At 41.6% G+C, this 22,088-nt stretch overlaps 1 protein-coding gene and 1 long non-coding RNA gene across 3 annotated transcripts in view; both read right to left on the minus strand.

The window, feature by feature from the left end:
- LOC127526771 (uncharacterized) overlaps positions 1–22,088 on the minus strand; it is a 266,618-nt gene that overhangs the window by 215,888 nt on the left and 28,642 nt on the right. The window lies entirely within an intron of this gene.
- Positions 1–22,088, minus strand: part of slc22a18 (solute carrier family 22 member 18) — a 266,376-nt gene that overhangs the window by 211,362 nt on the left and 32,926 nt on the right. For both annotated transcript variants that reach the window (XM_028825835.2, XM_028825836.2), the window contains exons 2-5: positions 21,700–21,948; positions 19,152–19,249; positions 13,674–13,819; positions 8,934–9,066 (exon numbers count right to left, since the gene is read on the minus strand). In XM_028825835.2, coding sequence (XP_028681668.1) covers positions 8,934–9,066; positions 13,674–13,819; positions 19,152–19,249; positions 21,700–21,783 — 461 coding nt within the window. In that variant the 5' untranslated portion in view covers positions 21,784–21,948. The remainder of the gene's footprint in view (positions 1–8,933; positions 9,067–13,673; positions 13,820–19,151; positions 19,250–21,699; positions 21,949–22,088) is intronic.

The following is a 22,088-nucleotide window of genomic DNA, read 5'->3' on the forward strand; positions in this document are numbered from 1 at the left end:
CATCACTGAGACATTTTCTCTCTATTGGGTTGCTGCTGGAAGAGATGTTGGTAAGGCCAGCTCAGGGGCGCATACCCTGTGGTGTGAATGTGGATCCCAATGCCCCAGTGCAGTGACAGGGACACTGTGCTGTAAAAGTGGTGCCGTCCCTCAGATCTCGATGTCCTGGCTGAATTGCCCACCACGGCCTAGTCATTCTGGCCCCCTAATCATCCCCTGTCCCTAATTGACTATCTCTTTCTCACCACTTCACCACCTAACAGATAATGTTGTGGTGAGCGTACTGGTGCAAAAATGGCTGCCATACGTTAGTGGTGATTGAAGTGGCTCCATACTCACCAAGTAAAGTGCTTTGAGTAGCGAGAAAACCGCTATATAAATGTAAATTATTGTTATTATTATTATAAATTGATGTCACTTAATGGGCGGCACCATGGCACAGTTGTAGTGCTGCTGCCTCGCAGTTAGGAGACCTGGGTTCGCTTCTCGGGTCCTCCTTGCGTGGAGTTTGCATGTTCTCCCTGTGTCTGCGTGGGTTTCCTCCCACAGTCCAAAGACATGCAGGTTAGGTGCATTGGTGATCCTAAATTGTCCCTAGTGTGTGCTTGGTGTGTGTGTGTGTGTGTGCGCCCTGTGGTGGGCTGGCGCCCTGCCCAGAGTTTGTTTCCTGCCTTGCACCCTGTGTTGGCTGGGATTGGCTCCAGCAGACCCCCATGACCCTGTAGTTGAATGGATGTCACTTAATTTACTTTTCTTTCTTTTCATCTTCTCTTATTGTGCATTCAAAAAGCACCACACTATGGTTTGTCTACTGTATGTATAAGACATTTAGAAATATTTGTATTTTGTTTAAGCTTTAAATACTTCATGCTCTTTTGGTGTATTCCAATTAATTTGCTTTTTGTGTATAATTTGCTAACTTAATAGTATCCTAACATAATGACAATTAAAAACAAACCAAGCAGTCAGCCGAGTAAAGACAGTGAACAGTTGCAAGTACGGCATAAGACCCACTAATCGGTCCATTAGCAAATAAAGGATTAAATGACCAGAACACCTGGAAAATAAGAATGGATTTCATGATGATGATCATCCATCCATCCATCCATCTTCCAACCCGCTGAATCCGAACACAGGGTCACGGGGGTCTGCCGGAGCCAATCCCAGCCAACACAGGGCACAAGGCAGGAACCAATCCTGGGCAGGGTGCCAACCCACCGCAGATGATGATGATCATGAAAATCTTAAAAAGTAAGTTAAAGAAATACTAAATATATCCCCTGTCACGCACGAGCGCTTGGGGAGCAGCTTAAGGACCCAATTTGCACCACGGAAAGCCGTGCCAGGGGACAACGGCAGCGTACTAACCTCTCTCTCTTTGTTTCCTTAGAAAGACAGAGACGCCGCCGCCATAACTTCATCCGGACGTTTCACAGAGCTGCACCATTTGCGGGTTCCCTTATTCCCTCTGCTTCCCCATAGATGACGTTAGAATCCCATCCACCGTCACGATTTACCCAGCATTCCACGTTTTAATTTTTAAAAAATAATTGGGTATTTCCTTTATTTCTTATGGGAAAAATAGTCTTGACTTACAACCAACTTGAGTTACAACCAGCCCTCGCGAACGAATTGAGTTCGTAAGTCAAGGGTCCACTGTATCAATATTTAGCTGTAAAAATTTCAAAAACTAAAACACCCCAAAATCCCAAGAATGCCTTGTCAGATTTAATTGTGATTTGGTGGCTTGTTGTAGAAGAAGCAAAATTAGCCAACATGTTTTTTATTTGTTTATAATTGTTATCAATAATGTTCTAGTAAGTGCGAAATTGTAATGCACCCAGACAGCGATCTCACGGAAAAATGGGGTGGGCCAGTTTATGCAAATGTAGACTGTCTGCAGCAGCAAAGTGAAAGGAGAAAAGTTCAGCAAAGCTCAAACAGGATGCATTTAGGGTGTACTCACACTGGCCATTTGTTCTGTGCCCGAGTACGTTTGTCCGTGTGAAACCCCCCGAAGTCTAGTTCGTTTGACTAGTGTGATCGCTCCATGCCTGCCAACCATACCGTGTCTTGGCCCGCTTGGAACAGGTGGGCCCAAGCATAGTTCAGTAGCATTTAGGAACAGTGTGATTGCTAAACGTGCCTGAGCACAGAAAACAGATATGATGTCAATGATGCGACTAGTCAGATAGTGCAATTCTCATTTCATTCAATACCATTTGAGTTAAAAACAGGTTTTTATTCTCACTTTACACATGAACGTGAATTATAGTTAGCAAGAAAAGCTGCAAATTCCTCCCTTAAAATCATTTGTCTCCATAAAAATCTTCTCGTACATACAGCATGATTAACAACAAAACACTGTGCTGCACACTTAATATATCTGAGGGTAGAGCGTTATGCTGCCCTACACGACTCCAAAACAAGCACAAAAAAAGTAAAATCATTTTGACATGTATGCTGTCACTCTGTGTTCAGATCTTGTTTTGGCTTTACACAAAGCTGCATGGTCATGACAAAAGCGTGCCTGGAGCCAGAATGTTAAGTGTGCTGTGAGTGCAGGCCAGCAGGGGAGTAGGAAGGAGGGACAATCTCGCTTGGGCACGATATGGAACAAAAGTGCCTAGTGTGAGTACACCATAAGTGAGTGCTTATGACATGCTGCAGCTGTAGGCATAGTCCATTTTGTGCAACTGATCCAGCAAGAAAGGTACAGTCACTAATACATATTGTACTTCATCCCCTTCATCTTGTCTGCAGCCTTATGCGAATCCTGAAGTTGGGACTACAACTCCCATCAGCCAGTGAGCTGCTACGAGTTCATCACCGCTCACAAAGTTAAACTATGAGCATCCACAAACATGGCATGTCATCAAAGGTAGCAACTGCTGTGCGTTTTTTTCCTCAACCACTTTGGTATATCAATTTCATTGTTTCACTGGATTGCAGTGTTTACCTTAGAGCAACTTTACTTAACCTTTGTAGCCTTGGAACTCAGTTTTACCTTTGTAAGTTCCCTGATGACCCTCAGATAGTATTTGAAGAGAGGGGTGGTTTTCCCCTCTTGTGAATCGAGTGCGTTTAGAAGAGCAGAGAGGGGGTGTTTCCTTGGCGAAACGAGTGCAGTCAAAAACAAGGAAAGATATTGTGCAGTGTTGTCGATCGCTTTGGCACCCCAGGGCTGTGTCATATATGACAATAAATTTGAGATAAACGGATTACACCACATAGCCTTGTATTTCTATAAAAACAACACTGTTGTCCACCTGCATATTGTCATTATTGTTTGCATAGCGTTAAGCACGTTTTGAGGTTAAAAAAACATAGAGGGAAAAAAATAAGCCACATATTAACCAATATTTCCTGCTCCACTGACAGATTGAGGAGATCGTTCCTCCCCCAAACTATGCGACTCTTCAATTCCACCAGAGGGGGTAAACATTGAACATTATTCAAGTTATTGTCTGTTTTTTACCTGCATTTTTTATTACTCTTTAATTTAATATTTTTTGCTGCTGGAGTATGTGAATTTCCCCCTGGGATTAATAAAGTATCTATCTATCTATCTATCTATCTATCTATCTATCTATCTATCTATCTATCTATCTATCTATCTATCTATCTATCTATCTATCTATCTATCTATCTATCTATCTATCTATCTATCTAGAGCCAAACCACGATTGAACAGAATGAAGTATGATTTTTTTTCTATACCTGATGGAGATGCTGTATTTAAGAATTTGATAAGGAGAGAAGAGGATGGTGCTTTTGAGAGAGTAAAAGTAATTAGCAAATTTGTTATTTCTTGTTGGTAGACATTTATTCATATCCACTGTATACTGAGGCAGTAGTAAGTTTAGGCTTTGATGATAATGAGAGTTTAAATTTTTTAGCAATTTTAGCTTTGAAAGAATCAACTTTAAATCACCTCTGTAACATTACCAAATATCGCTTTAATACAGAGTTCTGCTGCAATCTCTTTCATACCAACAACACCAAGGACTGTATGCGGCATGTTCAGCAATAAGCAGCTCCGGTGAACTAAAATATTAGCCCTGATAAAAAAAAAATACAAATACCGTATACGGAAAAGTACTTTTTAAAATAATACTTCTGACATACAGTATATGTCTAACCAATGGCACTAAAATTTACTTAGAAAATTTCCCATGTGAAGCCAGGTAACACAGTAAGAATATATAGTATTTATAAGTTAACAGTATATAAGGTAACACATTAAGAATATATAGTATTTATAAGATAATACAGTATACTGTATCAGCATCTGAAACACAAAGACACTATCCCAGGCGCTGTGTTCCATGGCAATAATGCTAAATTCACTTCAAGATAATTATACATTAAGAGCATGCAGGCAATTCATATGAACAACTGAAAAATCCCTAACAGAACAGGCAGGAAAATTTGTATTTTAAAGTTTAGGATGCCCTCTGCTGGCTGTGCGCTGGTAAAATCAGTTCTTCTGTACAGTGAATTCAGAAAGTTTTTAGATCCTTTGGATTTTTGCACACTTTATTCTGTTGTAGATTTCATTTGAAATGAATAAATTTGTCATTTGTGCCCAGTATTTCTAAGCGCTGAAAACAGAGACTTGTGAACACCTTATTCGGAGTTGTCCATCCATCCATCCAGTTTCAAACCCGCTGAATCCGAACACAGGGTCACGGGGGGTCTGCTGGAGCCAATCCCAGCCAACACAGGGCACAAGGCAGGGACCAATCCCAGGCAGGGTGCCAACCCACCGCAGGACACACACAAACACACCCCACACACCAAGCACACACTAGGCCAATTTAGAATCGCCAATCCTATTCGGAGTTGTAAATTTCAGAAAATGTTGGCTCAGCGTTGGATGAAAATGGAGAGTTGTGAAAACTCTAATCTCACTGTCATTGGTTCACACTTATTATATGGTCCTTCACTGACTGGAAGTTAATGGATAGGCCCCTAGCAAGCCCTCTAAAATGTCACTATACTAAACACTGACATGACTCCCAGATTATTGTCTCAGTTGGTGTTCTTGTTTTGGTAGTAACATCCTTCACATCTTCTACAACTCTGTGATTGCCAGTGCGTTTTTCAACTCTGTGGTGTGCTGGGCTTGGTAACATCACTTCAAGAGAAGCCCACCAAATCAACAAGCTAATTAAAAGGGCAGGGTCAGTTATGGGATGCACTCTGGACCCCATGGAAGTCGTGGTGAAAGAGAGAATTAAAACAAAACTGAGTGCCATTATAACCAATGCTGCACATCCTCTCTCTGACACAACAACACTGAGGACTTTCAGACAACGCATTATTTAGCAGAGGAGTGAAAAGAAAGGCTATGGGGGCTCTTTCAAACCAATGATAATACGCCTTTACATTTTGTGTTTATAGTCACACACATAATCGGGTTAGGGTGAAAAACCCAATTAAGGAAGAAACCTTTTTTAATAATCCGTATTTAGATTTGCAAGTAATCTTCTTTAGAGCACCTTTGGTAAAAACACTTCAATGTTATAAAACGGTGCAAAAAAAAAAAAAAAAAAAGTTAAATGTCATCATCGGCCACAATGAAAATAAGTTTGATGTCTGTGATAATTTTCTTATGTTTTAAAATTTTATTTAGTCAAATTGACGCCCTACTTAAAGATTTCTATTACCGGATCGTAAACAACACGCCCTTTTCTGCTTAGCTGGGTGATTGAGACTTGCAAAAAAATGGCGTCCCCAGTACGTGGGTTTCTTGCCTTACATGCAGTGTTGCTGGAATAATAATAAAGCAAGTATTTTTACTTTAATAAATTATGCATTGGGTACTCGTTACTTTAAAAAGTAATTGGACTAAGTAATGCATATTAATTTTAACGTGTTACCCTACTGCTCTCGAGATTGTGTTGCTGGGCTTAGCGCTATATGTTTAGCTCATCAACAAAAACTTATGGATTTCTAAAATACTGAGGAAGATTATTTCAGCCAAGAGAACAAACAATGCAATCTCCTGACAATCTGCCTTTGGAAATGTATCTTGTGGATGCTTCTACCCATGGCTGCTGAATGTGTATGCAAAGGAAATACTTGTGCAGACTGACAGAGTCGAACCGACATGCGCGGACTACAAAATCCTTAACAGTAACCTGTTTAAGGGTTTACATGGCCACATAATCAGGTTATCTGCGGAGCAATCTACCTTTCTTAGTCAGGTTTCTCAGAGGCTAATAACCTGATTTCTCTCATCAGAATAAGGATTTATAATGGCATTTTAGAAATCAGGTTTCTGTGAATAATCAGGTGATTTAAGTGCACGTAAACGCACTAACTGTGACTGTAACTGCTCGTTATCTTTAGCCAAGTAGGAAGTTTTTCTTTCTTTTTAGTTTTCTATTCTTTTAGTCTTTCCGGTGTGTATTTGAGAGGGGGAAAGTTTTTTATTATAATATATAATACTAGTCATTTAGCCCGTTATAATAACGGGCGCTAGAACAGTAGTGCATAAACATTAGTAGGAACAGCCTATATTAAATGGCAAGGGACTTTGACCTCATTCTTTTTGTTGGTCGTATTTTTCTTTCTTTCAGCCTTTCTTTTGTTGATGTTTACTTGCTGAGCTGACCGTTCTTCGTGGGCTGCCGCCGTGTATTGTGTGTCTTTAATTTTCTGTGACAGTGATACTGTCTTGTACGGCTCTATTCAATAAGGGCGCGCACAAAAAGGCGAGCTTCAAAAAGGTGACCTCAATTGAGCGCGCCTTTATTCGCTGCGCCCAATTGAGGTCGCCGTTTTGAGGCTCGTCTTTTCGCCCTTATTGAAGGATACCGTCTTGTACGTCCGCTGGCTTGTACGTCCGTAATATACCTTTAATTTTCTCTGGCGGTAATACAGGTGTGCGCGTCGGTAATATGCCTTTAATCTCCTCTCACAGTAATACTGGCTTGTATGTGGCTGTAATATGCGTCACTGTATTGTGTACCTTTAATCTCCTCTCGCAGTAATACTGGTTTGTATTTCCATGAAACGCCTCTAACTTTCTCTGACAGTAATATCTCACTGTGCCCTGCGCATGCGCACTTCATCAGAAGACACCCACACACGGACACCTGGACGCACATAGGATTTTATATATATAGATATATATTCGTGACAGTAGGGGGCGCTGCCACACCTCCAAACCCTCAGACAGTATGCCCAAAACACCAGATAAAAGTCCAATAATGAATTTATTATTACAAAAGTGTGCACCAAGCACCTCCACCTCCACCTATACTCAATAATAAATCAATAACAATAATACAATAATCAATTAAAATAAACCAATCCTTCACTCCACCCCCGCAGCTCTGTCGCACTCCCTCCCAACTCCGGCTCAGTCTGCTGAGGTTTCCCACAGTCCTTTTATATTCCTTGACCCGGAAGTGCTTCTGTCCCTCAGTCCATGTGATTTCATAGCACTTCCAGGGCAAGTGGAAAACTCTCCTTTTTCTTCAGCCCGGAAGCACTTCCTTTCTTCCGTCTCTGTGACTAGGGAGTACTTCCGGGCTATAATAGAAACCATTGTGCCTCCCTGCAGTGTCCCCTGGCGGCCCCCCATGGTTTCCAGCAGGGCTGTGCAGGAAAACTCCATTGTCCATGATGCCCTGCTGGAATTCAGGGCACCCTCCATGTTGCCAGGGTGGACTCCATCTAGTGGCGTGGGGGGTATTGGCCGGGATAAACTGCCGGCCATATACCACAATATATCCATATATATTATATAAAACAATACTTTGACGCAACAAGACTATCTGGAGACAATACTTTTTGGAAGAGAGATTTTTTCAAGTCCTGCGAGACAAGACTTTTGCCTTGAGATTTTTTCAAGTCACGCCCTCCTCTCAAACATTTTCAAACAAAACCACGGTCCTCTCACCTCTCATTCGTATGAATGCTTTTGTCAGACACACTTCCTGCATTCTCAGCTCTTATACATTTTAACGTTTTCCTCACTTTAAGTTCCCAATTAAAGAAGACATATTATGTCCAAACCTTATTGAAGAATTTCATCACAAAGGGTTATCAACAGAAAAAATGAGCAACCCTAGCACCGAGAAACAAGGAAGTCAAACGAATTAATGGCAACAACGTCAATCGGTTACACATCAAACTGATTAAATGCGTCCAAAAATGTCGAACGGTTACACGGCAAATTGGTTAAATGCATATCAATAGACTATGATGAAACAGTTGGTGGTGATCGTGCGGAAGATGAAAACATCAACTTACAACATCCCAAACAATATCTACAAATGTTAACACTGTCCAGTCTTCCACCGCACCAATTACTGCAGAAAGAAGGATGTATCCAAGAAAGTTAATATAGTACATCTTCTGAGGATAACATTAGACAACAAAGGTGACCTTGATATGCCATTCGTATTAAAACGTTAACAGTTTCCTGTTAGAATAGCTTTTGCAAAGACAATTAACCAATCTCAGAGCCAAACATTTGAAAAAGTCATTTTATTTAATAGCGAGAAAGAAACAAAATTCAATCACGGGAAGTTATACGTTGTGTTGATGCATATGTAACAATTTCCATGAAAATAAAAATCTGTTTAAATTGTACATCCGCATTCCCATACACAAGCAGCAGAAAAGCAAAGAGGCTAGGCCGGGGAGTTGGCAAGCGAAGCAAGCATGGGGCGAAGCCCCCTAGTAAATATATACTTATATTGACTGCATTGATGGTTCCAAACTGGCTCTTGTGTTATTGTAAGTGTGTGTTTGTGTTTGCACTCTGATGGACTAGTGTCCTGTCCAGAGCCGTTTTCTTCCTTCCTTGTGCTAAATCCCATTGAGGTAGGTGCTTTTCCCTGAATTAGATTATCTGGGTTTGAGCATATCATGGGACTCTTTACATTTTATCTACTTGCTTGTTATTCACCTACCCGTATCTGGTGCTAAGGATGCCTCCAAGTGATGAGCCAGCTATCATCCCCACTCCAAAGAACAGGCCAAGCTTGCCCAAGACATCAGCCCGCTGCTGTGGATCAGTCTGGTCTGTCACTACCATCTGAGCACCTATAAGTGGTAAAGAAATTATTTTAAAATCATTGTTATTCATGTGGAATTGTGCATTTAACCCATGACAGAGATGACTTGCTCCTACTACCCATAAAGTAATTGAGGAAAGTTGAGATTAGCTAGATCAAAAAATGTTTATAAGAAAATGGGGCACAGCAAAAGAAATGGAATTATCTTAAATATCTTAAAATGTCACTGTGCAAGTGTGGGTGAGTGCATGAGACGGCCCTACAATAGACTGGCACCCCTTCTAGGATTCATGCTTTGAAACAAGCAAGCTGAACAGACAAATAGAAATGGAACAGATAAAGGATCAAACAAGGGTGTAATTACTTTGGAAATGTGAAGATAAAAATATTTAAAAACAAAAATTGGATGCAAAAATCACAAACTTCAAAAATTGGTTGTGTGATACGTAGCCTGTTCAAATATAACAGCAAAGCAGCAAAGACCTCAAATGACTGCACAGGGCTACCTGAGACTATAAAGTCTTAACTTACTAGTAAGCCCGCGATTCGCTAGCGAATCGGAAATCCAAGAATGGCAATCAGTTTCTGTTCCGTCCGATATTTGGATGGATGACATATCATGGAGGGTGGGTGCGTTTGGGGAAGTGTCATTTAATTCAATAAGCATATCTGTACTAAAGCGGTTTTGTTTTGTGGAGACGTGATTCTGTTGCCTTTTCTGACATCGACTGCTGGCAGAGTAGAGCACAGCAAGTGTAGTTTACAGGTTGTGGTGTTCGTGTGCCAGCCACTGAGTCGGGGAAGCCACAGGGTTTGAGTCTGTGACCGTTATGTGATCTATATTACTGGCATAGTGGATTAGAGCAAGTGTAGTGAACAGGTTGTGTTGTTTGGGCGCCACCTACTGACTTCTGGGAAGCCGCTGCGTTTGACTGTGGGGCGTGCGCAACGGCACAATATGTGCCTTGGTGGGAAGCCGCTGCGTGATGAAATATCATGAAGGGTATATGCGGGGGTGTGGGCGGTCGCGTCCGGGCGGCTGTACAACCTGGCGTGCACGCTTCACCTCAGGTGTAGTTCACAGGTCGTAGGCATGGTAAAGTTTCCATGTAATTCAATAACCCTATTTGAACTAAAGCGGTTTCTTTGTGTGGGCGCCTTCGTTCATTGTTTGTATCCATGACTGTACAGGTTGTGTTGTTTGGGCGCCACCTACTGACTCTGTGAAGCTGCTGCATTTGACTCTGGGGCGGGTGCCACGGTGCAGCACGTTGTGTTATTTGGGCGCCACCTACTGACTCTGGGAAGCTGCTGCGTTTGACTCTGGGGTGCCGCCGTGTTTTGGGAAGCCACTGTGTTTGACTCTGGACTCTGGGGCAGGCGCCAAGGCCGCAGTGTGCATGCGTGTGTTTGACTGTGGACTCTGGGGCGGGCGCCAAGGCTGCAGTGCGCATGCGCCTCGGTGCGTCCGCTGTGCATATATTAACTGTGGTTTAGTAAGATAGATAACAACTCAGCTCACACCAATTCAAGTTCATTAGGTTAGATAAATGTATTAATCCCAAGGGGAAATTTAATGTATACAGTAGCAGAAACATAAAAAAACAATAATACATACTCACAGGACAAATGCAGCCAATCTATCAATCAATCACTTGATAGATAAATAAATAAATAAATAAATAAATGTGTATTGTGCAGATACAGTGGTGTGAAAAACTATTTGCCCCCTTCCTGATTTCTTATTCTTTTGCATTTTTGTCACACAAAATGTTTCTGATCATCAAACACATTTAACCATTAGTCAAATATAACACAAGTAAACACAAATGCAGTTTTTAAATGATGGTTTTTTATTATTTAGGGAGAAAAAAAATCCAAACCTACATGGCCCTGTGTGAAAAGGTAATTGCCCCCTTGTTAAAAAATAACCTAACTGTGGTGTATCACACCTGAGTTCAATTTCCGTAGCCACCCCCAGGCCTGATTACTGCCACACCTGTTTCAATCAAGAAATCACTTAAATAGGAGCTGCCTGACACAGAGAAGTAGACCAAAAGCACCTCAAAAGCTAGACATCATGCCAAGATCCAAAGAAATTCAGGAACAAATGAGAACAGCAGTAATTGAGATCTATCAGTCTGGTAAAGGTTATAAAGCCATTTCTAAAGCTTTGGGACTCCAGCGAACCACAGTGAGAGCCATTATCCACAAATGGCAAAAAACATGGAACAGTGGTGAACCTTCCCAGGAGTGGCCGGCCGACCAAAACTACCCCAAGAGCGCAGAGACGACTCATCCGAGAGGTCACAAAAGCCCCCAGGACAACGTCTAAAGAACTGCAGGCCTCACTTGCCTCAATTAAGGTCAGTGTTCACGACTACACCATAAGAAAGAGACTGGGCAAAAATGGCCTGCATGGCAGATGTCCAAGACGCAAACCACTGTTAAGCAAAAAGAACATTAGGGCTCGTCTCAATTTTGCTAAGAAACATCTCAATGATTGCCAAGACTTTTGGGAAAATACCTTGTGGACTGATGAGACAAAAGTTGAACTTTTTGGAAGGCAAATGTCCCGTTACATCTGGCGTAAAAGGAACACAGCATTTCAGAAAAAGAACATCATACCAACAGTAAAATATGGTGGTGGTAGTGTGATGGTCTGGGGTTGTTTTGCTGCTTCAGGACCTGGAAGGCTTGCTGTGATAGATGGAAACCATGAATTCTACTGTCTACCAAAAAATCCTGAAGGAGAATGTCCGGCCATCTGTTCGTCAACTCAAGCTGAAGCGATCTTGGGTGCTGCAACAGGACAATGACCCAAAACACACCAGCAAATCCACCTCTGAATGGCTGAAGAAAAACAAAATGAAGACTTTGGAGTGGCCTAGTCAAAGTCCTGACCTGAATCCAATTGAGATGCTATGGCATGACCTTAAAAAGGCGGTTCATGCTAGAAAACCCTCAAATAAAGCTGAATTACAACAATTTTGCAAAGATGAGTGGGCCAAAATTCCTCCAGAGCGCTGTAAAAGACTCATTGCAAGTTATCGCAAACGCTTGATTGCAGTTATTGCTGCTAAGGGTGGCCCAACCAGTTATTAGGTTCAGGGGGCAATTACTTTTTCACAAAGGGCCATGTAGGTTTGGATTTTTTTTTCTCCCTAAATAATTAAAAACCACCATTTACAAACTGCATTTTGTGTTTACTTGTGTTATATTTGACTAATGGTTAAATATGTTTGATGATCAGAAACATTTTGTGTGACAAACATGCAAAAGAATAAGAAATCAGGAAGGGGGCAAATAGTTTTTCACACCACTGTATTTCAAAATGAATTTAACGAGGACGCATTAAATTGCCTAATAGCAGTGGGCAGACTCTGATTACCCCTCTATACAACACACTTCCAGCACAATACCAGCGCTTCCCATTTACAGAAACTGTCACATGATTTCTCCATCATAGGCTGCATTAATAATGGAGGCAAGTCAGAGTACAAGAAGGTTACGAAGTACTTTGTCTTATGTTGCAAAGTCACCAAGACAAAAGAGATGGTGGTGGACTTCTGGCGTGCCAAGGAGCATCTGAGAACAGTCATAGTCAAGGGAAGTACGTGGAAATGGTGCATAGCTACAACTACCTGGGGGTCCCTATAAACAACAAATTGTTTACCGCAAATTCTCTGACAACATAGTGGTTCTGCATAAGAAGGGACAGAGCAGACTGACTTGCTAAGGAGACTCTCAGGTCTTTTGATGTGTGCAGCAAGCTATTGGAAATGTTCTATCAGTCCATAGTAGCCTGTGTGGTGTCCTGCAGTTTGGTCTCCTGGGGTGGCAACCTGAGCTCAAAAGAATCACAATGCCTGAACACACTTATAAAGAATGCCTGCTCCATTACCGGACAGACCCTGGACACACGGTTGTGGAATAAAGGATGATGGGAAAATTGAATGCCATCATGAAAAATCCCGTCCAGGAGGCGCTATCTTGGAGCACTTTTAACTACAGGCTCATTCCACCTTGGTGAGCCAAGGAGTGCATCTGGGGTTCTTTTCTACCACTTTTTATTTATTGATTGACTGATTGATTGATTGGCTGTATTATCTGACCTGTGAGTCTGTATCCTTGTTATATGTTTCTGCTGCTGTATTTCTCCATGGAATTAATAAAGTTTATCTAATTACTTTTCATACAATGCTGGAAAGATAAAACTGAACGCACCAAACTCAAAAAACAAAACCAATTCAAATAAATAATCAATGGGTATTTTGGTTTTTGCTATTTGGATTTTGAGTTTTATAACGGTTATTATCCATCCATCCATTATCCAACCCGCTATATCCTAACTACAGGGTCACGAGGGTCTACTGGAGCCAATCCCAGCCAACATAGGGCGCAAGGCAGGAAACAAACCCTGGGCAGGGCGCCAGCCCACCGCAGATAATGGTTATTAGTTGATTTAATTTAGGTTTTGCCTTTTCAATGTTTTTAATTTAGTTTTTCTTAATTTAGTTTTTTTAATTTTTGAAGTTTTTGCATTTTAAATCTTATTTTGTTTTTCCATTTCTTCAATAAATTTAATTCACATTTGAGTGCAGTCATAACAGTAAGTGACTTTAATATACGTACCAGGCAGGCCATGCATGAATATGGCAGGCAGTTTGGACAGGAAAAGCAGTAAAGCATTGGTAGAAGATCCAAGGATCAAATAATACACAGTCATGGACAGGCTGGAGAGTGCCAAGGCAAAGCGGGCACCGAGGAGATCGGCAATTCTGCAAACAGAAGAAGCAAAAGCAGCAAAATTACATTTTTATATTCTTAGTCTTATTATATCACACTTAACGTGACAGTATGAGAATTCTCATGACCTGCATGCTACAAAACACATCACTCATCAATACAATACAATACAATAGTTTATTTTTGTATAGCCAATCATCAGTTACCTGTAAAAAGCTGTTGCTTAGGGCAAATGATGTTTAGCTATTAGGATCCTCCATTTTTGACCTTTACCAAGCACCATATTTGCCATAACTGCTTAGTCATCGTATCTTGCAGTAAATCTTAGGCCGATATCACATTTTTGATTTCACAGCACCTTAAATACATCTAGCCATCCCTGTTAAGGGGTCTGCTCAGAGATATGCAGGTGGATGAGTCTGTGGTGTCCTGGATAATGGACTATCTGTCAGGTAGACCGCAGTTTGTGAGACTCAAGGACTGTATCTCTGATAAGGATGTGAGCAACACTGGAGCACCACAAGTTTTTGTCTTTACTCTGTACACCTCAGACTATTAATAAAGCACCACGTTAAGTCACTTACAGAAATTCTCAGATGATTCTGCACTTATGGTGTGTCTTGATAAAGGAGATGAGACAGAGGAGAGGAGAGAAGTCAGGTGGAGAACTTGTCTGCACCTTAACTCAGCAAAACCAAGGAACTGCTTATTGAATTTCACCCCACCAAAGAGCCTCTATGTTCGGTCAATACGCATGGAGTGGATGTAGAAGTGATACACTCATACATGTACTTGGGGGTCCACGTTAATGACAGGTTGGACTGATCTTTGAACATGGAGGACCTATTTAAGAAAGGGCACAACTTGTTCTTTTCTTCTTAGGAGACTGCTTTCCTTTAATGTGGGCAATGACATCCTTCACATCTTCTACACTGTGGTGTGCCGGGCTGGTAACATCACTTCAAGAAAGGCCCACCAAATTGACAATCCAGTTAAAAGGGCAAGCTAATTAATGGGGCACACTCCGGAGGTCGTAGTAATGGAGAGAGAGAACTGAAACTGAAGCTGAGAGCCATTATGAACAATACTACATATCCTCTCTGTGACACACTAATACTGAGGACTTCCAGCCAACAGATTATTCAGAAGAGGTGTGTCAAGAAATGCTATGGGGGCTCCTTTATAACAAACAGCAATACACCTGTATAGTGCCTCATAGGGACTGTGACAGCCAAATCAGAAGTTTTCTTTCTTTGTAATTTTCTTCCTTTGTAATCATTCTGGTGTGTGTGTTCAGACCTTAGCATGTGTGTGCGTATAAATTTTTTATTTTCTATTTATATTGTAGCGGGGCTACATAGTTTATAGTGTTGTCAAATGTCAGTACTGAGTGCGTCTTGTTTCCATTGTTCCGTTTGCTGTTTATGTGTGTGTCAGTGAATACCATCCCCGGAAAGGGGGATGAATGATGGAGACCGAAACCCCAAAACTGGAAAACACCTGTTCACTATTAATCAATTACAGCCGTCACAGGACTATTTAAGTAATCAGGAGGGAAGAGAAGAGGAGGGAAGGAGAAGAGAAGGAGAGAAGAAAGGAGACCATTTTTTCAACCACGGATTCAACTTACCTGCTGTTTTTACACATCGCGCCTTCGCACCAGTTTGTTTTTCATTTTGCCAGACTGTCTTCCATCCGTCATCTGCAGAGACCCCAGGGTCGGAACGTCATCCACCACACGCCGAGGAATCACAGTGAGGTTGCTCCAATTGCCGGGAAAATCAAACAGCTCACTTATCTCTAGTTCAGTCATCCGTATTCAGGACAGTTTTTATAACCGGACTCAAATTCACGATCTTTCATTCCGTATATCATTCATTGTTGTTGTTCGTTGTTTGTTATATGTTACAGGGGCAAGAGAGGGTTTGTTGTATTTATATATGGTGGTGTCTCGTTGTTGCTGTGGTGGAGGGATATTTATATTTATATATGTATATATTTCTATTTTGCATTTGTCTTGTTATTTCATTTAATATAATTAATCTTTTGATTTTACATATCTGCTTTTGTGTGCTTATATTTACACCGTCGATTGTGGGGGAAAAGTTTAATTTGTTAGAGGTATGGCTTGATAGTTAGATTTAACCTCAGTAAATTATCCAGGCCACAGGTCTTGGAGGTGTAGCTGCCGGCTGAGTATGGGGTCGGCCGTTACAATATGTTTATTTAAAGATCTTCTGTAAAGAGCCACATTTCCCCTAAGGACAAATACAGTTTTATCTCATGTATATACTCATGTATAAGTCGGGTCTTGAAACCCAAAAAATCAATCATAAAATAAGACCCCGACTTATGCACCTGTTCAAAAATAAGACACTTACATTTCTGTTTTTTTTTTTACATCTTCTTGTCCTCCTCCAGTCTCGCACCAGTTTCTCAGACACATCGAATTTTGTTTCAGCAGCGCAATTACCAATTTCTTTCGCCACTTCAATGACTTTTAATTTAAAACCAGCTTCATGTTTTCTTCTGATTGAACGCTCGATCATAGATAAGGGATGCTCTTACGATAAAGGTGTATGAGGGGGTGAGATACAAAAAACACAAAACAGTGCAAACATTGCTTCAGAATAGTTCAGGTATTACTGTGTGGTCACGTAGGCACAATACTTGGACCCATTGTCAGATCCTATGCTAGTGCAGTGACTCCTGGGTTCCTCCTGGTGCACAACAATGCCCGGCCTCATGTGGCGAGAGTAAGCAGGCAGTTCCTGGAGGATGAAGGAGTTAATACTATTGACTGGCCACCACACTCACTCACCTGATCTCAATCCAATAGAACACCTCTGGGTGTGACATTATGTTTCGGTCCATCCGATGCTGCCAGGTTTCACTTCAGACTGTTCAGGAGCTCAGTGACGCCCTGGTCCAGATCTGGAAAAAGATTCCCCAGGACACCATCCGTCGTCTCATTAGGAGCATGCCCCCGACAATGTTAGGCATGCATACAAGCACGTGGGGGCCACACAAACTACTGAGTACGATTTGGAGTTGCTGCAATGAAATTTCAGCAAAATGGACTCGCCTGCGTGCCGCATCATTTTTTTCACTTTGATTTCCGGGGTGTCTTTGAATTCAGCCCTCTGTAGGTTGATCATTTTCATTTCCATCAAACGATGTGCCATCCTTTAGTTCCTAACACATTACCCAGTCTATAGCAGTAGAGACAGCCTGCAGGATTTTTTTTCCCCATTGAGATCTGCTGTGTTTTCAGAGTGTGCCTTTAATTTTTTCGAGCAGTTTTATATGTTAATAGATAAATGGAGAACACCTGCTCTGCATTCTTGCTTATTGTTGAAGCAGTCAGGTAAGAAGGGTTTGTGAGTGCAACATCATTTGATCCCAGATGACTGGGTTCAAGTTCGTAGTCCCAGAAGTAAGATGTACTACTGCCGTGGGGTCAGGTGGTACCCTGCCACAGAGAAGGCATACATGGGCTAAAAAAGTGAATAACAGTAGCAGCCTTAGGGTGACTGATGTTGAGCTATCAGACCTGAGAGGCACACTAACAGGCGTGAGTTGTGGGTTGTGACACTACGGGCTGTAATCCTTAGGAACAGGTCAGAGCATCGGTTGTGTACAGTAGCTGGTAAGTGGTATAGGGGTGAGTCATCCATAAAAAGAACCTAGTTGCACAGAAAGGGCATTATGTTTTAGAAAGAAGGGCACCCCACACCTTCCATGAAAAAAACACAGCCCAACACTTAAACCACTTATTGCATCCAAAGTGACTCTTGATTGTTAAAATGCTATCTTTGTAACTGAATTAAGCCATGCAGTGAAGCATATCTCTCTATTATATAAAAAAAATCTTGGAACGAGACAAGACTTTTTAGCCTGGGACGAGACGTGACTTTCTCAGAGAGATACTTTCATGTCCCGCGAGACGAGACTTTCTGTCAAGAGATATAAGCACACCCAGGGCAGGAAATAAAAGACAAAAAGTAGATGACAAAGTAGAACGTTGTAAAGAGGTTCAAAGACGTTGGCGTGATACACATGCAGAGCAGGTTAGAGATAATGAAAGTACGAAAATTCGACAGTCTCAAAAAAATGAAAGTAAAGATCGCATTAGCGCAAACAAATGGAAATTATTACTCTGTGAAATAACGGAACAGCGAAAACAGATTGAATATATTGTTCAGATTTAAACTTTAAGTTGGAGACTTGTAGATTGTCTAATTCGTGTTGCCATCAGGGAAAAGTAGCATTTCTTCCCAATGAAGAGACGTATCCACAAGAATTAAAAGATTTGTTGTTTGGTGAAAGTGAAATCCACATACGCGAGCAGCAGAGACGCGAAATGGCTGGCGCGAAAGCAAGCAGAGGGCAAAGCCCCCTAGTAAAAAATCCTCTTTAATGAAACCCCTGTGTGCGTCCAGTGTCCGTGTGTGTGTGTCTTCTGGCCTGATGCGTCACACAAGACATAGAGGGCGGGACCCATAAAATATCGCGCGGTCGATCCAATCGGATTTCTGTAAATGAGGTAAAAGGCATGAAAAATCCAAACGGGTACTGAGACGCGGAGACCAGCTTCCCCAAAGAGGTGGGATTAGTGTTTGTTGTAGTGCAAGTGTTCACTATGAGTATGTCAGATTTGCGATTAAGAAGCCTGGCCCGGTAAAGTGTAAAGTGTCAGTTGTTGAAGGGGTTTTCCTAAATATACGAATTTTCATGATATTACAATAGGATGACTTTTAAAAGTAGATTTATTTTCGCGCACATAAAATCCGTTGCTGGGGAGACGCCACACATACAATAATCAGCTGCAAGCCAGCACGGATTAAAATACTTGGCTGGGGAACTGCACAGTACTTGCTGGAGAGACGCCACAAGCACCATTATCAACTACACGCCACACATTACATCAGTTGCTGGGGAGAATCTGCTGATTGCCCACTGTTGTGACAGAAAATTAAATGCATATTACGATATCAAAGCCAGTATTACTGTCAGAGAAAATTACACGCATTTTACGGAAATACAAGCCAGTATTACTGCGAGAGAAAATTAAAGGCACACAATACAGTGACGCATATTACAGCCACATACAAGCCAGTATTACTGTAACAGAAAATATTACGGACATACAAGCCTATATTACTGTGACTATCTACTAACAACATGCCACCTGAAAAAGAAAATGAGCGTCAGAAAAACGCTAAAAGAGAAAGACTCAGAAGAGCAAACAGATCTATAGAAGAAAATGAGCGTAAAAAAAAATTATCAAAGAGAATGCACTACTGTTCTAGCACCCGTTATTGTAACGGGCTTAATGTCTAGTATATATATAATGTGTCTCACCTGCCAAACAGAGGTCCACCCAAAAGCTGAATGATCCCAACTGAGGTTTGTAGATATCCATACCAAACTGTGTCAAAGCCCAAACGTTTCGCCAAATACTAAAAAAAAATAAAAAATTAATTATTTTGGAAACTGATTACACATCTGCAGGCACAAATGCTTTTCCCATCATTGATCCATTTTTTGAAATAGTATTTCCCACTATAGGCTAACAAGGAAGTGGACCAAGCAGTATTGTCCCAAAACAGCAACCAACCCTGAATGGGACACAAGTCCACTGCTGGGCACAATCATGTGTACACCTGCACTGACTAACTCAGGTCCAGTTCAGAATATGCAGGTACCTAAACTCCAGATCTTTAGGGTGTACAGGATATATACATAGTGAAGTCTCTCTGTGTGTCTGTGATTATCAGCAATTTTCCTGATTCACCTGGGTCGGATGGTTTTCCCCCACAAAGGAGGTATTGATGTAGAAATATCTACAGCTAAACTGCCCTTCTTGGTACCAAACTCCTTTAGTCACTTTTTATGACATGCACTTTTGGGGTAGTGATGTTAATTTAACCCCAGTATCTGGAGAAACGCCTGCAGGACCTGGAAAAAATGCACTTGTACGTATATGGTAGGGAATGGTCAAATTTCCACACAGATAAGGTCCCTAGAGCAATGAGGCAGCATTAGGAAACAGTGAACCCTGGTGTCACTTCATAATGTTAGATACGTTTGTTAAAATCTATTTATACATTCATTATCAGTTTGGCACAGTGGTGTGTGTGTTCACCCTGGAATCCTGTCCAGGAGTTGTTCCTTTCTTAAACCTGATGATTGTTGGGATAGGCTGCAGCTGCTCTCCACCCAGTATTGAATAAGTGGGTTAGGAAGATGGATTGACATCCAGTATCAGTGCAGCTTAGAGATGCAGGGGCCAGTGCACCACATCCAGAAAGGCAAACAACAACTCTAGATGGTGCACCAGGCCATGTTGTGGTGTCATAAAACAGGGCCTGTTAAAGCCCATTGACTCATTTCCTATGTGATTTTGGACTACACAACACATAAATAGTTGTTGTTGGTGTTGTCGTGATACACTCATACTGACTCGCATTTTGCCATATTACTTCACCTGCATGTCTTTGGGATAAGAGAGAAAAATTTTTTTAATAAAAGGAGTAGTGCTTCTGGGGACCTGGGTTCGCTTCTCGGGTCCTCCCTGCATGGAGTTTGCATGTTCTCCCCGTGTCTGCATGGGTTTCCTCCGGGCGCTCCGGTTTCCTCCCACAGTCCAAAGACATGCAGGTTAGGTGGACTGGCGATTCTAAATTGGCCCTAGTGTGTGCTTGGTGTGTGGGTGTGTTTGTGTGTGTCCTGCGGTGGGTTGGCACCCTGCCCAGGATTGTTTCCTGCCTTGTGCCCTGTGTTGGCTGGGATTGGCTCCAGCAGACCCCCGTGACCCTGTGTTCGGATTCAGCGGGTTGGAAAATGGATGGATGGATGGAGTAGTGCTTAAAGAAAACACATTCAAACATAGGGATAACTTGTAAATTCCACACACAGAGTTACCAGGCCACAGTTTAAACCCAGTACTCTGAAAATCGCTGGCAGCACTAGCCACTGTGTCACTATGCCACCTGATTCCCTGAAATTACTTAATCTAGATCTGGGTCACAGGGAGCTGAAGCTAAACCTGGCAGTATTGGGTGTAAGGCAGGAACTGTCTCTACTGAGCTTCTGTAAAAAGGACATTTCAGGAAAATTAAAGTACAGAGGGATCGTGCAAACTCCATACAGATAGTGAGTAGACTGGCATTTTATCTCAGGAGTTTAGGGCTGTGAGGCAGCAGCACTAACCAAGGCACCACTTTAAAGAGAACCTTAATTTGTTTCCCAAGTGACATGTCATGAACGCGCATCAGAGGATCTCCTCATGGGCTCGATTGAGGTATGTGATAACCCGCTGGGGCGAAAGGGGGTACTGTCGCTAACATTCTCTTCCCTTTGGTAATGGTAACAAAACATCTTCCAAAAGCAACTTCTCCCAACCATTCAAGAACTGTTTGGTGACCAACAATGATCAATCCAGAATGATGGGGAACAAAACCTTGAGATTTCGGGTCCATGTCCAGGAAACTCCCCAGACCTTAATCCCATTGAGAACTTGTGGTCAATCATCAAGAGGTGGGTGGACAAACAAAAACCCACCAATTCTGACAAATTCCAAGCATTGATTCTGCAAGAATGGGGTGCCATCAGTCAGGATTTGGCCCAGAAGTTGATTGACAGCCTGCCAGGGTGAATTGAAGAGGTTTTGAAAAAGAAAGACGGGCCAACCCTGCAAATATTGACTCTTTATGTAAATGCAATGTAATTGTCAATAAAAGCCTTTGAAACTTATGAAATGCTTGTAATTCTACTTCAGTATACCATACAAACATCTGCGAAATGATCTATAAACAATGAAGCAGCAAACTTTGTGAAAACCAACACTTGTGTCATTCTCAAAACTTTTGGCCACGGCTGTACATAAGATATTATTCATGATACTCACCGGGGTAATTGAAAACTGAACAAACAGAAAAGTGACATCCAGGGTCAAAACCAGGTAGGTTACCAGAATGACTCTGTTAGGCATGATTGCTGTACGTAGGCCGTGCTTCTATGATATCAGCTGCTCTGAAGTCCCACAGTAAGGGTGGAGAGAATCCCGAGATTAAGTGCAGAATATCCGGCTGTCACGTTCCACATTTAAAAAATGATCATGATGATGATAGATTTTAGGTCAAACATATATATTTTCCTGTAAAGTAGGGAAATAAGAATGCAACAGTACCGTTAAGAAGGACAATTTACAATGGTTACAACATTTTTTTTTATCTTTTATTGAATTTATTAAAATAAGTAATGTCAAATTCAATCAAGTCAAACTTAACAAAACTA

Source organism: Erpetoichthys calabaricus, chromosome 2 (genome assembly GCF_900747795.2).
Source record: "Erpetoichthys calabaricus chromosome 2, fErpCal1.3, whole genome shotgun sequence".
Taxonomy (NCBI): Eukaryota; Metazoa; Chordata; class Cladistia; order Polypteriformes; family Polypteridae; genus Erpetoichthys; species Erpetoichthys calabaricus.